The 16,058-nt window shown below is 40.7% G+C and overlaps 1 protein-coding gene across 1 annotated transcript in view; it reads left to right on the top strand.

Moving 5' to 3' along the window:
• The window catches only part of SPAG1 (sperm associated antigen 1), a gene marked incomplete at its 5' end in the record, with an annotated part of 41,013 nt that overhangs the window by 13,959 nt on the left and 10,996 nt on the right, over positions 1 to 16,058 (top strand). Inside the window, 5 exons of the mRNA XM_083360798.1 lie at positions 124 to 254; positions 3,405 to 3,511; positions 11,918 to 12,071; positions 13,345 to 13,761; positions 14,187 to 14,286. Coding sequence (XP_083216924.1) covers positions 124 to 254; positions 3,405 to 3,511; positions 11,918 to 12,071; positions 13,345 to 13,761; positions 14,187 to 14,286 — 909 coding nt within the window. The remainder of the gene's footprint in view (positions 1 to 123; positions 255 to 3,404; positions 3,512 to 11,917; positions 12,072 to 13,344; positions 13,762 to 14,186; positions 14,287 to 16,058) is intronic.

Raw genomic sequence — 16,058 nt, forward strand, 5'->3', positions numbered from 1 at the left:
ACATCTATTAAAGTGAATTTTTGGCTATAACATCTGATACAACAGTGAAATTATCAAGCATTAAGCTGCTAGTAACTATTTATTAAAGCGTCTGGACTGATTGATACATTTTGCTTTTTGAAGAAGCATATCTGCCCTCCCTACTGTGGCTGCATATAATAACAGAGCTCAGACAGAAATTAAACTCCAGAACTGGCAGAATGCGCTTCAAGACTGTGAGGCTGTGTTAAAAATGGAACCAGAAAATACAAAAGGTAGAATTTAATATATTTCTGAACACATTAAGTGCTAAAACAGGTGTTTTATAATTATGGAAATAAGGCTAGTATGGTGTATGTGGCAATTTTAAAGAAAGGGTGAATTGTTTTTGTATTGTCTTCGAGCCTTTACAAATAGATTTGGAGAGGGTAAGTGCAATCGCAGGGGGTCTATCAGTGTTTTTTCAAAAAAGATGCATTTTTATCTAACTGTGTCAACAGTTAGCCGATCCGAACCCGACCGGTTGCGGTTAAGAACCTATATTAGGTCTTATCTCGCAGCGATGAGGGTGGCAAGGTGTAATTACTTCTCGACCCTCATTGCGTCCGCAGATAATCGCCCAGCCGCCCTGTTTAGGGTGACTCGCTCACTTCTTAATCAGGAGGTGAGGGAGGATCCCTTGCAGGGTCGTGCCGAGGAATTTAGTCAACATCTGTCGGATAAAATCGCTCGGATTCAGACCGGTTTGGACTCCAGCTGGGCAGAGTCAGGCGATCAGGACACGGACGGTCTTGTCAATGTTATCTGGGAAGAGTTTGATTCTGTGACCCCTGATGAAGTGGACAGGATTATGGGGAGGCTGAGCTCCTCCACATGTTTGTTGGACCCGTGCCCTTCCTGGCTGGTTTATGCAGCTAGGGAGAGGACACGAGGCTGGCTCCAGGCGGTTATATCTGCTTCTTTGAGTGAGGGTTATTTCCCCACCGTCTTGAAGGAGGCGGTGGTGAGACCTCTCCTCAAGAAGCCTGCCTTGGACCCAGCTGTATTGAACAACTTTCGTCCGGTCTCCAACCTTCGCTTTCTTGCGAAGGTTGTTGAGAGTGTGGTGGCGCATCAGCTCCCTCTGGTCCTGGATGAAGCGGATTATCTGGACCCCTACCAATCGGGTTTCAGGCCCGGGTACAGCACGGATACGGCATTGGTCGCTCTGGTGAATGATCTCTGGAGGGCTCGGGACAGGGGATATTCCTCTGTCCTAGTCCTATTAGACCTCTCGGCGGCTTTCGATACCATCGACCATGGTATCTTGCTGCGGCGTCTCAGGGGATTGGGAGTGGGAGGCACGGTTCTTCGGTGGTTCTCCTCCTATCTCCTGGGACGTTCGCAGTCGGTGTTGGCAGGGGGGCAGAGATCGACCCCGAGGTCTCTCGTTTGTGGAGTTCCTCAGGGGTCGGTTCTCTCGCCTCTCCTGTTCAACATCTACATGAAACCGCTGGGTGAGATCATTCGTGGTTTTGGAGTTGGGTATCATCAATATGCCGATGATACCCAACTTTTCTTTTCGACCCCAAACCACCCCAGTGATGCCCTCGCTGTGATGTCCCGTTGCCTGGAGGCGGTTCGGGTCTGGATGGGGAGGAACAGACTTCAGCTCAACCCTGACAAGACTGAGTGGCTGTGCATTCCGGCATCCCGGGACATTCAAAATGTTCCATCTCTTTCTATGGGGGGTGAGCTCTTACCCCCCGTGGATAGGGCTCGCAACTTGGGAGTCCTCCTAGATTCACGGCTTACCCTAGAAGATCATGTAGTGGCCGTGACTAGGGGGGCTTTTGCCCAGGTTCGCCTGGTGCGCCAGTTGCGGCCCTATCTGGACTGGGATGCCCTGTGCACGGTCACTCATGCGCTCGTGACCTCTCGCCTTGACTACTGTAATGCTCTCTACATGGGGCTTCCCTTGAAGACCACTCGGAGGCTTCAACTGGTACAGAATGCGGCCGCGAGAGTTGTCTTGGGAGTTTCCCGGTACTCCCATGTTACACCTTTGCTCCGTGAGCTGCATTGGTTACCAGTTGTCTTCCGGGTGAGGTTCAAGGTCTTAGTTATGATCTTTAAGTCCCTACATGGTATGGGTCCGGGGTACCTCGGGGACCACCTGCTGCCGGCTTCAACTCCCCTCCGCCCTGTGCGTTCCCACAGAGAGGGCCTCCTCAGGGTGCCTCCGGTCAGGGAATGCCGACTGGCGGCCCCCAGGGGGAGAGCCTTCTCTGTGGGTGCCCCGGCTTTGTGGAACCAACTGCCGGTGGAGCTCCGGACGGCATCGGACCTCCGAACTTTCCGTCGTGGTCTGAAGACCCATTTGTTTGAATTGGCCGGTCTGGCCTGATGGGGGAGTTGGGTTTTAAATTGTCATTTTAGATTGTATTATTGTTTTTAATTGGGCACTGATTTAATCTTTGTTTTAACTTTTGTATAGTATTGTATTTTTATTTATATGCCCTGTGAACCGCCCTGAGTCCCCAGGGAGAAGGGCGGTATATAAATTAAATAAAACATAAACATAAACATAAACAGTTGCTACATGCCTGTCCTCAAATGATCCAAATTACCTTTTGTATTTCAATCTAGAACATACACAATCCTACATTCAAATAAAATAAATGTAATATTAGTAATTTATTACACAAATCTGTAAGGTAGAGTAGAAAATGTACATGCTTATTATTTAGAATTAATGAGAAATTATTTAATAGCTGAGATTTATAGACAGTTCCAAATGAAAATTATTTTAAATATTCACAAGTTTGTTGCTTAGTTTTCACATATTTCTTTGATGAGAAAAAGCAGTGACAGCATAAAAATATTGAGTATTTCCCTATTATTATCCTATGTTCACTTCAAAAGTTTATTTTATGCTTGATCTGAAACAATACTCACTAGACAATGAAGAGAAATACTCATTTAATACACCAGAAATTCATTTTGGTTATTTGTATAAATGATTTTTTTAAATTGTCCACAGTAATAAATGAAAAAAATTGAGGCCAGATTGAAATATGGGTTTCTTTAGCTTTATGCCAATATTTAATAGTGAGATTGCAAGTTATCATTCATACTTCTTTAATTCAAATGTCTTATCTGACACCCTCATTAGAAGATGAGATGTAAATAGTCATGATATATTTATACCCAAATCTCTTTTCTCCACCCTCTCCACTACAAAGAAACCCCAATCATTTTAATGAAATCTGAGTAGTCTTCAGATTATGCATATTATGTCAAATGAGACTTTTAAAAGCCATTTGCTATTGAGACTGATTGTATATAATGACTACATAATAACTTTACATTTACAGTATATATGCAGCACTAAAATCTTGTCATTCAAAAGAAAGTGATAACTATATTTATTAATTAATCTGTAGCTCTTATCCGTCGTTCCACTGTTTATAATAATCTACAGAATTTTAAAGCGGCTGCTGAAGACTTGAGGAAAGTATTACAAATTAATCCAAAAAATGCCATAGCTAAAGTAAGTATTAATACTTAGTTTGAGAATCATAGCATTAATATGTAATGGTACTTGCGTTGCACTTGTTTATTGTTGGACATAGGATTATAGCTGGTATATTAACCTTTATTTGAGTTCTGTTAACTTAGAGCCTGTTGGCAGAATTCTGTTGGAATGTGGAACCTGGGATTTCTGATCCAGATGTATTAGACAGGGACAGATGTATTCCAGGATTCCTTGAAATTCTATTAGCCTGATAACTGTTTAGAATTAGAATAGAATAGAGCTGAAAGGGACCTTGGAGGTCTTCTAGTCCAATCCTTGCCCAAACAGGATAATCTATACTATTTCAGACAAATGGTTTTCTAGCCTCTTCTTAAAAATCTCCAGTGATAGAGCACCAACAATTTCTGAAGGCAAGCTGTTCCACTGGTTAATTGTCCTAAATGTTAGGAAGTTTCTCCTTAATTCCAGGTTGCTTCTCTCTTTGGTCAGTTTCCAACCATTGTTTCTTGTCCTGCGTTCTGGTGCTTTGGAGAATAATTTGATGCCCTCTTCTTTGTGGCAGCCCCTCAAATACTGGAATACTGCTATGATGTCACCTCTATTTCTTCTTTTCTTTAGACTAGCCAAACCCAAATCCTGCAGCCATTCTTCATATGTTTTAGTTTCTTCATATGTTTTAGTTTCATTTTAGTTGCTCTTTCTTCTCTGAACTTTTTCCAGAGTCTCAATATCTTTTTGGTAGTATGGTGACCAAAATTGGTTGCAATATTCCAGGTGTGGTCTTACTAGGATTTTATAAATCAGCACTAATACTTTGCATGATCTTGATTCTATGCCTCTGTTTACACAACCTAGGATTGTATTAGCTTTTTTGCCTGCTGCTGCATACTGCTGGCTCATATTCAACTGATCGTCCACTAGGACTCCAAGGTCCCTCTCACAGTTTCTGTTTTTAAGCCAGGTCTCATCCAGTCTGTACTTGTGTCTTTGATTTTTCCTGCCTAAATGTAAAAGTTTGCTTTTTTCACATTAAAATTCATTTTATTGGATAGGGTCCATTGTTCAAGTTTGTCAAGATCTTTTTGTATCCTGAGCTTGTCTTCTGGGGTGTGGGCTATTCCTGCCAGTTTAGTGTCATCTGCAAATTTGATGAGTTCCCCATCTATTCCCTCATCTAAGTCATTTATGAAGATATTGAAGAGTACTCAGCCTAAGACGAAGCCTTGTGGTACCTCGCTGCTTACTTCTCTTCATGTGGATGTAATACCATTGAGGACTACTTGTTGAGTATGGTTTGTCAGCCAGCTACAAATCCATCTGGTGGTGATGTTGTCTATCCCACTTTTTTCTAGCTTACTAAGCATCAGGTCCCCCTTCATGGATTACTGCCTTGTCGTGGCGAAGGGGCTTGCGTAATTCAATGAAGCTATGAGCTATGCCGTGCAGGGCCACCCAAGACGGACAGGTCATAGCCGAGAGTTCTGACAAAACGTGATCCACTGGAGAAGGAAATGGCAACCCACTCCAGTATCTTTGCCATGAAAACCCTATGGACAGTACCAAAAGGCAAAACGATATGACGCTGGAAGATGAGCCCCTCAGGTCGGAAGGCGTCCAATATGCTACTGGGGAAGAGCAGAGGGCTAGTACTAGTAGCGCCAGAAAGAATGAAGCGAGTGGGCCAAAGCCGAAAGGACGCTCAGCTGTGGGTGTGTCTGGTGGTGAAAGGAAAGTCCGATGCTGTAAAGATTTTTTCTCCATAGGAACCTGGAATGTAAGATCCATGAATCAAGGAAAGCTGGACGTGGTCAAACAAGAGATGACAAGACTAAACATTGACATCTTAGGTATCAGCGAACTAAAATGGACAGGAATGGGTGAATTTAATTCAGATGACCATCAGGTATACTACTGCGGGCAAGAATCCCTCAGAAGAAATGGAGTAGCCTTCATAGTCAATAAAAAAATAGGAAAAGCAATACTGGGATACAATCCTCAAAATGACAGAATGATCTCAGTTCGAATCCAAGGCAAACCATTCAATATCACAGTAGTCCAAGTCTATGCCCCAACCACCAGTGCTGAAGATGATGAAATTGACCGGTTCTATGAAGCCCTACAGCACCTTATAGAACTAACACCCAGAAATGATGTCCTTATCATCATGGGGGATTGGAATGCTAAAGTAGGAAGCCAAAAGATAACTGGAATAACAGGCAAGTTTGGCCTTGGAGTACAAAATGAAGCAGGGCACAGGCTGATAGAATTTTGTCAACAGAATACGATGGTCATAGCAAACACTCTTTTACAACAACCCAAGAGACGGCTCTACACATGGTCATCACCAGACGGTCAACACAGAAATCAGATTGACTATATGCTTTGCAGCCAAAGATGGAGAAGCTCTATACAGTCAGTAAAAACAAGACCAGGAGCTGACTGTGGCTCAGACCATGAGCTTCTTGTTGCAAAGTTTAGGCTTAAATTAAAGAAAGTAGGGAAAAGCGCTAGGCCAGTCAGGTATGAATTAAATCATATCCCTGTTGAATATACAGTAGAGGTGACAAATAGATTTAAGGAATTAGATCTGATAGACAGAGTGCCTGAAGAACTATGGACAGAGGTTCGCAACATTGTACAACAGGTAGCAACCAAAACCATCCCAAAGAAAAAGAAATGCAAGAAAGCAAAATGGCTGTCTGAGGAAGCTTTGCAAATAGCTGAGGAAAGGAGGGAAGCGAAAGGCAAGGGAGAAAAAGAAAGATATGCCCAATTGAATGCAGAATTCCAAAGAATAGCTAGAAGAGATAAGAATGCCTTCTTAAATGAACAATGCAAAGAAATAGAAGAAAACAATAGAATAGGGAGGACCAGAGATCTTTTCAAGAAAATTGGAGAGATGAAAGGAACGTTTCATGCAAAAATGGGCATGATAAAGGACCAAAATGGCAGGGACCTAACAGAGGCAGAAGAGATTAAGAAGAGGTGGCAAAATTACACAGAAGAATTATACAAGAATGAGCTTAACGTCCCTGATAATCACAATGAGGTGGTCACTGACCTCGAGCCAGACATCCTAGAATGTGAAGTGAAGTGGGCCTTAGAAAAGCTGAGCAACAACAATGCTAGTGGTGGTGACAGTATTCCAGCTGAGCTATTCAAAATCTTAAAAGACGATGCAGTAAAAGTGCTACACTCAATTTGCCAGCAAATTTGGAAAACTCAACAGTGGCCACAGGATTGGAAAAGATCAGTTTACATTCCAATTCCAAAGAAAGGCAGTGCCAAAGAATGTTCAAACTATCGCACCATTGCACTCATTTCTCATGCTAGTAAAGTTATGCTTAAAATTCTACAAGCTAGACTCCAGCAGTATGTGGATCGAGAACTACCAGAAGTACAGGCAGGATTTCGAAGAGGCAGAGGAACTAGAGATCAAATTGCTAACATACGCTGGATCATGGAGAAAGCTAGAGAGTTCCAGAAAAACATCTACTTCTGCTTCATTGACTATGCTAAAGCCTTTGATTGTGTGGATCATAACAAACTGTGGCAAGTCCTTAAAGAGATGGGCATACCAGACCATCTTATTTGTCTCTTGAGAAATCTATATGCGGACCAAGAAGCAACAGTGAGAACTGGACACGGAACCACTGATTGGTTCAAAATTGGGAAAGGAGTCCAGCAAGGCTGTATACTGTCGCCCTGCCTATTTAACTTATATGCAGAGCACATCATGAGAAAGGCAGGGCTAGATGAATCAAAAGTTGGAATTAAGATTGCCGGAAGAAATATCAACAACCTAAGATACGCTGATGATACCACTCTAATGGCAGAAAGTGAAGAAGAACTAAAGAGCCTGGTGTTGCGGGTGAAGAAGGAGAGTGCAAAACTTGGGTTGAAACTAAACATTAAGAAAACCAAGATCATGGCATCTGGCCCTCTCAATTCCTGGCAAATAGATAGGGAAGAAATGGAGGTAGTGACAGATTTTATTTTCCTTGGCTCCAAGATCACTGCAGATGGGGACTGTAGCCAAGAAATTAAAAGACGCTTGCTCCTTGGGAGGAAAGCCATGGCAAATCTAAACAGCACACTAAAAAGCAGAGACATCACCCTGTCAACAAAAATCCGTACAGTCAAGGCTATGGTCTTCCCAATTGCAATGTATGGCAGTGAAAGCTGGACCATAAGAAAGGCTGAGCGCCAAAGAATTGAAGCCTTTGAACTATGGTGCTGGAGAAGACTCCTGCGAGTTCCTTGGACTGCAAGGCGATCAAACCGGTCAGTCCTAGAGGAGATCAACCCTGACTGCTCTTTAGAAGGCCAGATCCTGAAGCTAAAACTCAAATACTTTGGCCACCTAATGAGAAGGAAGGACTCACTGGAGAAGAGCCTAATGCTGGGAAAGATTGAGGGCAATAGAAGAAGGGGAAGACAGAGAATGAGGTGGCTGGATGGAGTCATTGAAGCAGTAGGCGTGAGCTTAGATGGACTCCAGAAGATGGTAGAGGACAGGAAGGCCTGGAGGAACATTGTCCATAGGGTCGCGATGGGTCGGACACGACTTCGCAACTAACAACAACAACAAGCATCAGGTCATAGTCTACTTTGTCAAATGCCTTACTGAAATCTAAGTATACTATGTCCACAGTATTTTGCTGGTCTACTAATTTAGTCACTTTAATTAGGGGTTCCTGTTGGAAATAAAAACTGATTATAAAAATGGCATCTAAGGAGATACTGCCACCATTGTCCCTCAAGATGACAGCCTCATATTGATAAATATGTAATGTTTCTCTTTTTAGTGATATTGGAGTGATATAAACATACAGGAATAAGTGTTAACTCTATAAGAACTTGTTTGGATGTGTCTAAGAATGGAATCTCACTGTTAGAAATCTGAGAAAATCTCTTGTCACATTTATTTTTTTAAAAATGACCTTGCAGTCAAGACCAGTTGAAGGGTTTAGGAGGGAATAGGGGAATGCAGAATTCCAGAGAATAGCTAGAAGAGATAAGAATGCCTTCTTAAATGAACAGTGCAAAGAAATAGAAGAAAACAATAAAATAGGGAGGACCAGAGATCTTTTCAAGAAAATTGGAGAGATGAAGGGAACGTTTAATGCAAAAATGGGCATGATAAAGGACCAAAACAGCAGGGACCTAACAGAGGCAGAAGAGATTAAGAAGAGGTGGCAAAATTACACAGAAGAACTATACAAGAATGAGCTTAACATCCCTGATAATCACAATGAGGTGGTCACTGACCTCGAGCCAGACATCCTAGAATGTGAAGTGAAGTGGGCCTTAGAAAAGCTGAGCAACAACAAAGCTAGTGGAGGTGACAGTATTCCAGCTGAGCTATTCAAAATCTTAAAAGATGATGCAATAAAAGTGCTACACTCAATTTGCCAGCAAATTTGGAAAACTCAACAGTGGCCACAGGATTGGAAAAGATCAGTTTACATTCCAATTCCAAAGAAAGGCAGTGCCAAAGAATGTTCAAACTATCTCACCTTTGCACTCATTTCTCATGCTAGTAAAGTTATGCTTAAAATTCTACAAGCTAGACTCCAGCAGTATGTGGATCAAGAACTACCAGAAGTACAGACAGGATTTCGAAGAGGCAGAGGAACCAGAGATCAAATTGCCAACATACGCTGGATCATGGAGAAAGCTAGAGAGTTCCAGAAAAGCATCTACTTCTGTTTCATTGATTATGCTAAAGCCTTTGATTGTGTGGATCATAACAAACTGTGGCAAGTTCTTAAAGAGATGGGTATACCAGACCATCTTATTTGTCTCTTGAGAAATCTATATGTGGGCCAAGAAGCAACAGTGAGAACTGGACACGAAACCACTGATTGGTTCAAAATTGGGAAAGGAGTCCGGCAAGGCTGTATACTGTCGCCTTGCCTATTTAACTTATATGCAGAGCACATCATGAGAAAGGCAGGGCTAGATGAATCAAAAATTGGAATTAAGATTACTGGAAGAAATAACAACCTAAGATATGCAGATGATACCAATCTAATGGCAGAAAGTGAAGAAGAACTAAAGAGCCTCTTGTTGCGGGTGAAGAAGGAGAGTGCAAAAGTTGGGCTGAAACTAAACATTAAGAAAACGAAGATCATGGCATCCGGCCCGCTCAATTCCTGGCAAATAGATGGGGAAGAAATGGAGGTAGTGACAGATTTTATTTTCCTGGGCTCCAAGATCATTGCAGATGGAGACTGTAGCCAAGAAATTAAAAGACGCTTGCTCCTTGGGAGGAAAGCCATGACAAATCTAGACAGCACACTAAAAAGCAGAGACATCACCCTGTCAACAAAAGTGCATATAGTCAAGGCTATGGTCTTCCCAGTTGGAATGTATGGCAGTGAAAGTTGAACCATAAGAAAGGCCAAGCGCCAAAGAATTGAGGCCTTTGAGCTATGGTGCTGGAGAAGACTCCTGCGAGTTCCTTGGACTGCAAGGCGATCAAACCAGTCAGACCTAGAGGAGATCAACCCTGACTGCTCTTTAGAAGGCCAGATCCTGAAGCTAAAACTCAAATACTTTGGCCACCTAATGAGAAGGAAGGACTCACTGGAGAAGAGCCTAATGCTGGGAAAGATTGAGGGCAATAGAAGAAGGGGACGACAGAGAATGAGGTGGCTGGATGGAGTCACTGAAGCAGTAGGCGTGAGCTTAAATGGACTCCAGAAGATGGTAGAGGACAGGAAGGCCTGGAGGAACATTGTCCATAGGGTCGCGATGGGTCGGACACGACTTCGCAGCTAACAACAACAACAAAGGGGAATGCAACACTAAAATTCTGTCCTGGTCCTACATATGGTAGCTTTAGCTGCTTGAAATTTAAATTAAGGTGAGAAGACCAGGACTTTCCAGACCCAATCTAAGTTAGCTCTAGTTGCTGTAATGTGTCTTTGGATCTGAATCTTGAACATAGGAAGAGTGAGCTAATAGAATATTCCTTTCCTGGTGTAAAAGCTTATTATAGAGCAAAGTAAAATCAAAACTTCTATAAAATTAGCTCTATCTACCAAAAGGATTTCCTTAGTCAAGCCTTCTCTAGCTGCCATTTTATACAGTTTTAAATCCAATGTTTTTAGTTACTAAAATTATTTGTGTATTTTTAATACTTTTAAGTGTGTATTCTGCTTCAAGATGTTTTTGACTTGGAAAAGTGGTATAAAATATAATAAATAAAAAAGCAATGAGATTTGTTCCTGTGGTAACCTGGTAGAAACTGACACAAAGGACCATATTTTGACTTTTTTTGATTTGGAAAAAAAACTGGGAGAAAGTGGCTCCCAGATATTGATGGTTTATGCTTACTAGCATTGTCAGACAAATGGCTAATATTGAGAATTGTACTTCAACAAAATTTGGAGCCTTCAAATGTAATTTTGCCTAAATTAAATGGATTTTTGGGGGGCAGGGAGCAGCATATAGATTTATTTTTGGTAACACAGAAAGTGGCACTAATTACATAGTAACTGGATTTTAATGGATTTAAGACAAAAAGTACAAAGCACATCTTGCTTTTTATAAATAATGGATTTTACCACCATGGTATGTTACAAACATTACAACTTTTTGAAAAAGGGAAAGCAAACTAAACCAAATTATAAAATATTTATGGAGGAACTAAATAGCTGTATATTGTGAGAAAAATTATAGAAATTCCATATTTTCTTGTAAAATACCGTACTGGCAGTTAATGGAACTATGATGTCTTATTTACATTAGTCGGGGTACATGTAGCTAAACATTGCAGGAGATTGTTCAACTTAATATTTTTTTATTTTCTTCTTGATGTTTTTGACTAATAACAAAAAAAATCCATCCTTGCTCCACCCAGAAGCAAAAACAAAAAATGCTAGTACCCACTTCCATTGTTCAAAATATCTATGGTTTGATGCAAGGAGAAACTATCTGCTTATGAAGATGTGATCTTTCTGGTTATAAATTTCCATCAGAGGTTGCTATGATAACTGCTTTTCTTGATGGCAAAGCTTTGGATTTGGGTTGCAAAATAAACTTTGTGTCTGTGAAAGAGTGTTCACTTTAGCTCATGAGACTGGCAGACAAAGTGAAGCAAGAATTCAGAATTGATTATACAGAAAAAAAGAATTGATGAACAGGTGCACTATAGAAATTGAAAAACCAGTTAGAAGTACTAACAATTCTGTCATGATTAAATGACATGGATCCAGATCTAAATTATGCTTAAAGAAACTCCATTAAAAGAAATTAATGTATTTTAATAAGGACTCCTACAAATTACTGGATTTCTATGGGCTTATAACCATAACTAAGTTTAAATCCAGTCCATACTAAGATTTGTACAGTTGAAAGTACAAATTGTAATATTTTGCACTAGTTAACTAAAATATTACTATTATTCTACAGAAAAAGCTATCAGATATTGATAAGAATCTGAAAGAATCAGAACCTGTATCTCAGACCCAAAGCAAAGGAAAAAGAATATTCATTGAAGAAATAGAAGAATCAGAAGAACAAGAGAGAAATGAAGGAGAATTTGTAAATGGTTCTAGAGATAGAAGTAAGCTTATTGAATGTTTCATTTCAGAAGCAGTGAGTAGATTGCACTGTGGTTTTTAAAACACTGTCATTTAATCTAGTTTAGGATTTTTACAAAGAGTATAAGAACTCTCCAAGATTTTGGAAATTTCTTTAAACCCTACCTAGTAATATCAGGGATTTGAATCTGAATGTTGCTATGTGCAAAGTATTAATCTCTTCTTGATCTAAGCTTGCGAAAATGATCACATGCCTATCGCTTTGATCTCCTTACAGTTTCAGTATCAATAGTTTTCCTTTGATGACTGTTCACATTGCTTGAATAACATTTGGAATATAATCAGCCCACTGCCTTGGTGGAGCAGTGGGCTAATGCCTCCTTAAGTAACACCAGCTGCCTGCAATTAGTGCAGGTTCGCATCCCACCAGGCTCAAGGTTGACTCAGCCTTCCATCCTTCCGAGGTAGGTAAAATGAGGACCCAGATTGTTGGGGGAAATTAAGCTGACTTTGTAATAATGCCGCTTGGGGTGTGTGTGAAAGCCCTAACAAGCAGGCATATACATAGAATGAAGGCTACTGCTAAACTTGTAAGCCGCCCTGAGTCTTCGGAGAAGGGCGGGATATAAATGTAATAAAAAAAATTAAAGCTAAGGGCAAAGTATTTCTGTTCACATTGGCATATTTAAATAATAGCTAAAAGTGTACAATTCAAAGCAATGATATTGATATATTCAAGTTTAGTGTTTTGTGCAAAATAATATTTGAAGGTGATGGTTCGGAATTTTTTTTTACTTTATAAAGCTTTTAAAAGCAAATAATTTATCAATAGTGGTATTTTCTTCAATAGAAGTGGGGAAAAACCTAGATTTTACAAAATAGTATATGTATTAAAATTGCCTTTTCTACTTGAGATAGTTCAGTAATGACACACAGTATGTTTACTAATATAGTTATGACTAGCTAATCCCATATAATCCAGTGAAGTATTTCTTTCACTGAATGCCTAGTATTTAGATAGTTAATTCCAGGTGAATTGGATGTCATTCAAAAACAGGGTCCCACTCATCTTGAAATAATAGCAGACTTGACAGTTTTAAATTTCTGTCAATAGCAGTTGTTTGGATTTTTATATTCACCTACAAGGGATACAAATGTTGGGTTAAGTGCTTTTCAGTAAGCTAAATATATTGTGAACTTTCTGATGAACATTTCGGTTCCCCCCCCCTGTTTTGTTCCGACAATTGTTCCTTCCGATGATGCACAGCCTAACCCAGCTGATTCACTTCCTCGTAGAGACTGCAGTGCTGGTGGGAAGGGAGAGCGCAAGCAAGCCGGCAGAAATGGGCAATGTACAAAAGAAGTTCAGTAGTCGAGGTGCCTGGAAACCAGACCCTAAAGAAGCCCACAAGCCCAGAGACCCTTCAGAGAAAACTATTAAAAAAGGCATATCGGAAGAAACGACACAGGAATCTCTGCAAGGTGGTGAAAAGGAAATAAATGGCTACCTGAGCAGCTGTATAAATGGAAATGAAATTGGGGAAGGAAAACCAAAGGATGTAGAATCATCAGTGGCTGGAATAAACAGTTCTACTCTGCTGCCTTCTAATGCCGCAAAACTGAAAACTGAAGGAAATGAATTATTTAAGACTGGGCAATTTGGAGAAGCTATGCTGAAATACTCCAGAGCAATTGAAAGTGTGCTCAGCTCAGGTGAGATACATATTTTATGTATAAATTTTTATATACAATGATTGGCATTTTTCCAGAGGTGATTTTCAAAATACCACTAAGCTTTTTTTTTAATATATATATATATATTTCCTCCTTTTTTGTTTTGTTCTAAGAACTAGCAGATGAAAGGGAACAGCTAATTATAAAACTGAATTCAAATTTGATAAGTGAAAGCGATTTTGCAATGTAGATTTCCTAGAAGCTGAATTAGGGTTACATATTTAAAGTTAACTGCATAAATAAATAAAAAAAATTCCTTGGGCCAACTGAATTACTGCAATTGTGCATTTTAAGCACAACTCTATTACTGCAGTGAAACTTGGGGACCTACTGAAGCATATTTTTATGGTATCAGCAACTGCATTTCACTAACCAATTTTCCCTATAATTATATGTAATTCTAGGAATCCAAACTCCAGAGGATTTAAGTATTTTGTATTCAAACAGAGCTGCATGTTACCTAAAAGAAGGGAATTGTGCTGATTGTATTCAGGATTGTAACAGGTAAATAACAGTTGTTAACAGGGAAAAAGAAACCTCATGATTACGACAGTATTTGAAGTAGATTTTTAATCTGATAATTTTTTAATAAATTGAAAGGTGTAGCCTGTATTAATGCTATCACACATTCCATTGGAATATATTGCATCTAACTTTTTTGTAAGGCAAAAGAAGGAAGATGATGAATAAGCTAGTTAATATTTCTTCCAAATTGCATCACAATGCCTAAAAGGTTTTAATGTTAAAGGAAGTTCATTATAGAATTTGGATGGGTATTTATGCATGAATTTCCTGTTTCATATTTAAACCTGCAATCATGTGCAGGGCATCTACAAAGAGTTGTATCATAATTACAACATAGTTGCAAATTATGTAGAAATGTTTCCTGATACACTAATACAACCATGAAGTCGTTGCTGAAAGATAGTGCCATTAGCATCTCCTCTACTCTCGAACATCCTGCCGTGTTCTTCCTATTTTTAAAAAATCTTCTGTTTTTGTGTTCTTAATTGTTGTCTAGTGAATCAGATCTCATGAGGTAGACATACATCAGGGGTGTCAAATTCAATTTCATTATGTGCCGCATCACCATTGTGTTTGCCCTTGAGCGGGGTGGGTGTGGCTGGGGTGGGTGCAGCCTACTGGGTGGGCATGGCTGGGGTGAGTGTGGCCTAGTGGGTGGGCATGGCCAGCTCGACATCACTTGCATCAGGGGTGCCTGTGGGGGCCTGGGCAGGACTGGGGCAAATCTGAGGGTCTCCAGCGGAGGGGTGGGTGGGACCGGGGTGAGCATCGGGAATGGTCCACTGGAGGAACTAACCTGACCACCCCCAGATGACCTCACCTTCCCGCTGGCCTTCTGCAAACTGCCTGGCATCTAGTCTTGTCATCTTGCTTCTCTTCCCTGCCGATGGCCATGGCTTTCCCACACAGGGGCGAGGAAAGAGAAGCACTTGCAGGCTGCGAGGCCGGGCAGGTGAGCGGGCCATGGAAGTGCTGGTGGTGGGGGTGGCACTGATCTAAACTTTGTGTCGGCCATCCAAAACATGATAAGTTTTAGATCCGCAGGGCCACCCTGGAGGAGGACCGAAAGAGGGGGCCCAGCCCACCCATCACCCAGCCTGTGGGACAAAAGGCAGTGAGATCGTAGTGCGCAATGGCACAAGCCAAGTGTTGGCTGGTTCCTGGTCGCACTCTCTGCTATGTGGTAGGGCCAGAGAGGGGACCGCTGCACTCACACCGGATGCAAAGCTATTTACACACAGTCTACCATATATTATTAAGAGCAATAGGCCTGCTAACATGAAAATTTTTAGTGCTTTGCTATATCATTCGTAAGTAGAGCAATGTAATGGAACTAGGATATGTGAATTCTTGTTTGTACTTTGCAAATGCAGTCACAGAAATGCTATCCTGTTAATATGCTGTATTTCAAAATATATACTAATGCCTTTATGGATATAGTGTACATTTAATTTAATCATATGGTAATTAAAAAAACATTGAAAATAAAGAAACAAAAAATGAAAACATAAAAGATGGAAAGTAAACAAAAGAAAAATATAATTTGGGAATGAGTACATTGAATGAATGAATGAACCTTTATTGTCAAAGTACAACATGTGTACAGTGAGATTGGCTGACCCTCCCTTCGTGCCCCCCCAACTCACAGTGACAACAAACCCGCCATCTTGTTACACCATGTGAGCTAATTGCACAACACACTGGCCGATCAGGAGCATGACAGCCCATGGATAGAAATTGTTCTTCAGCCT

This window comes from Vipera ursinii (assembly GCF_947247035.1).
Source record: "Vipera ursinii genome assembly, chromosome: 3".
Lineage (NCBI taxonomy): Eukaryota > Metazoa > Chordata > Lepidosauria > Squamata > Viperidae > Vipera > Vipera ursinii.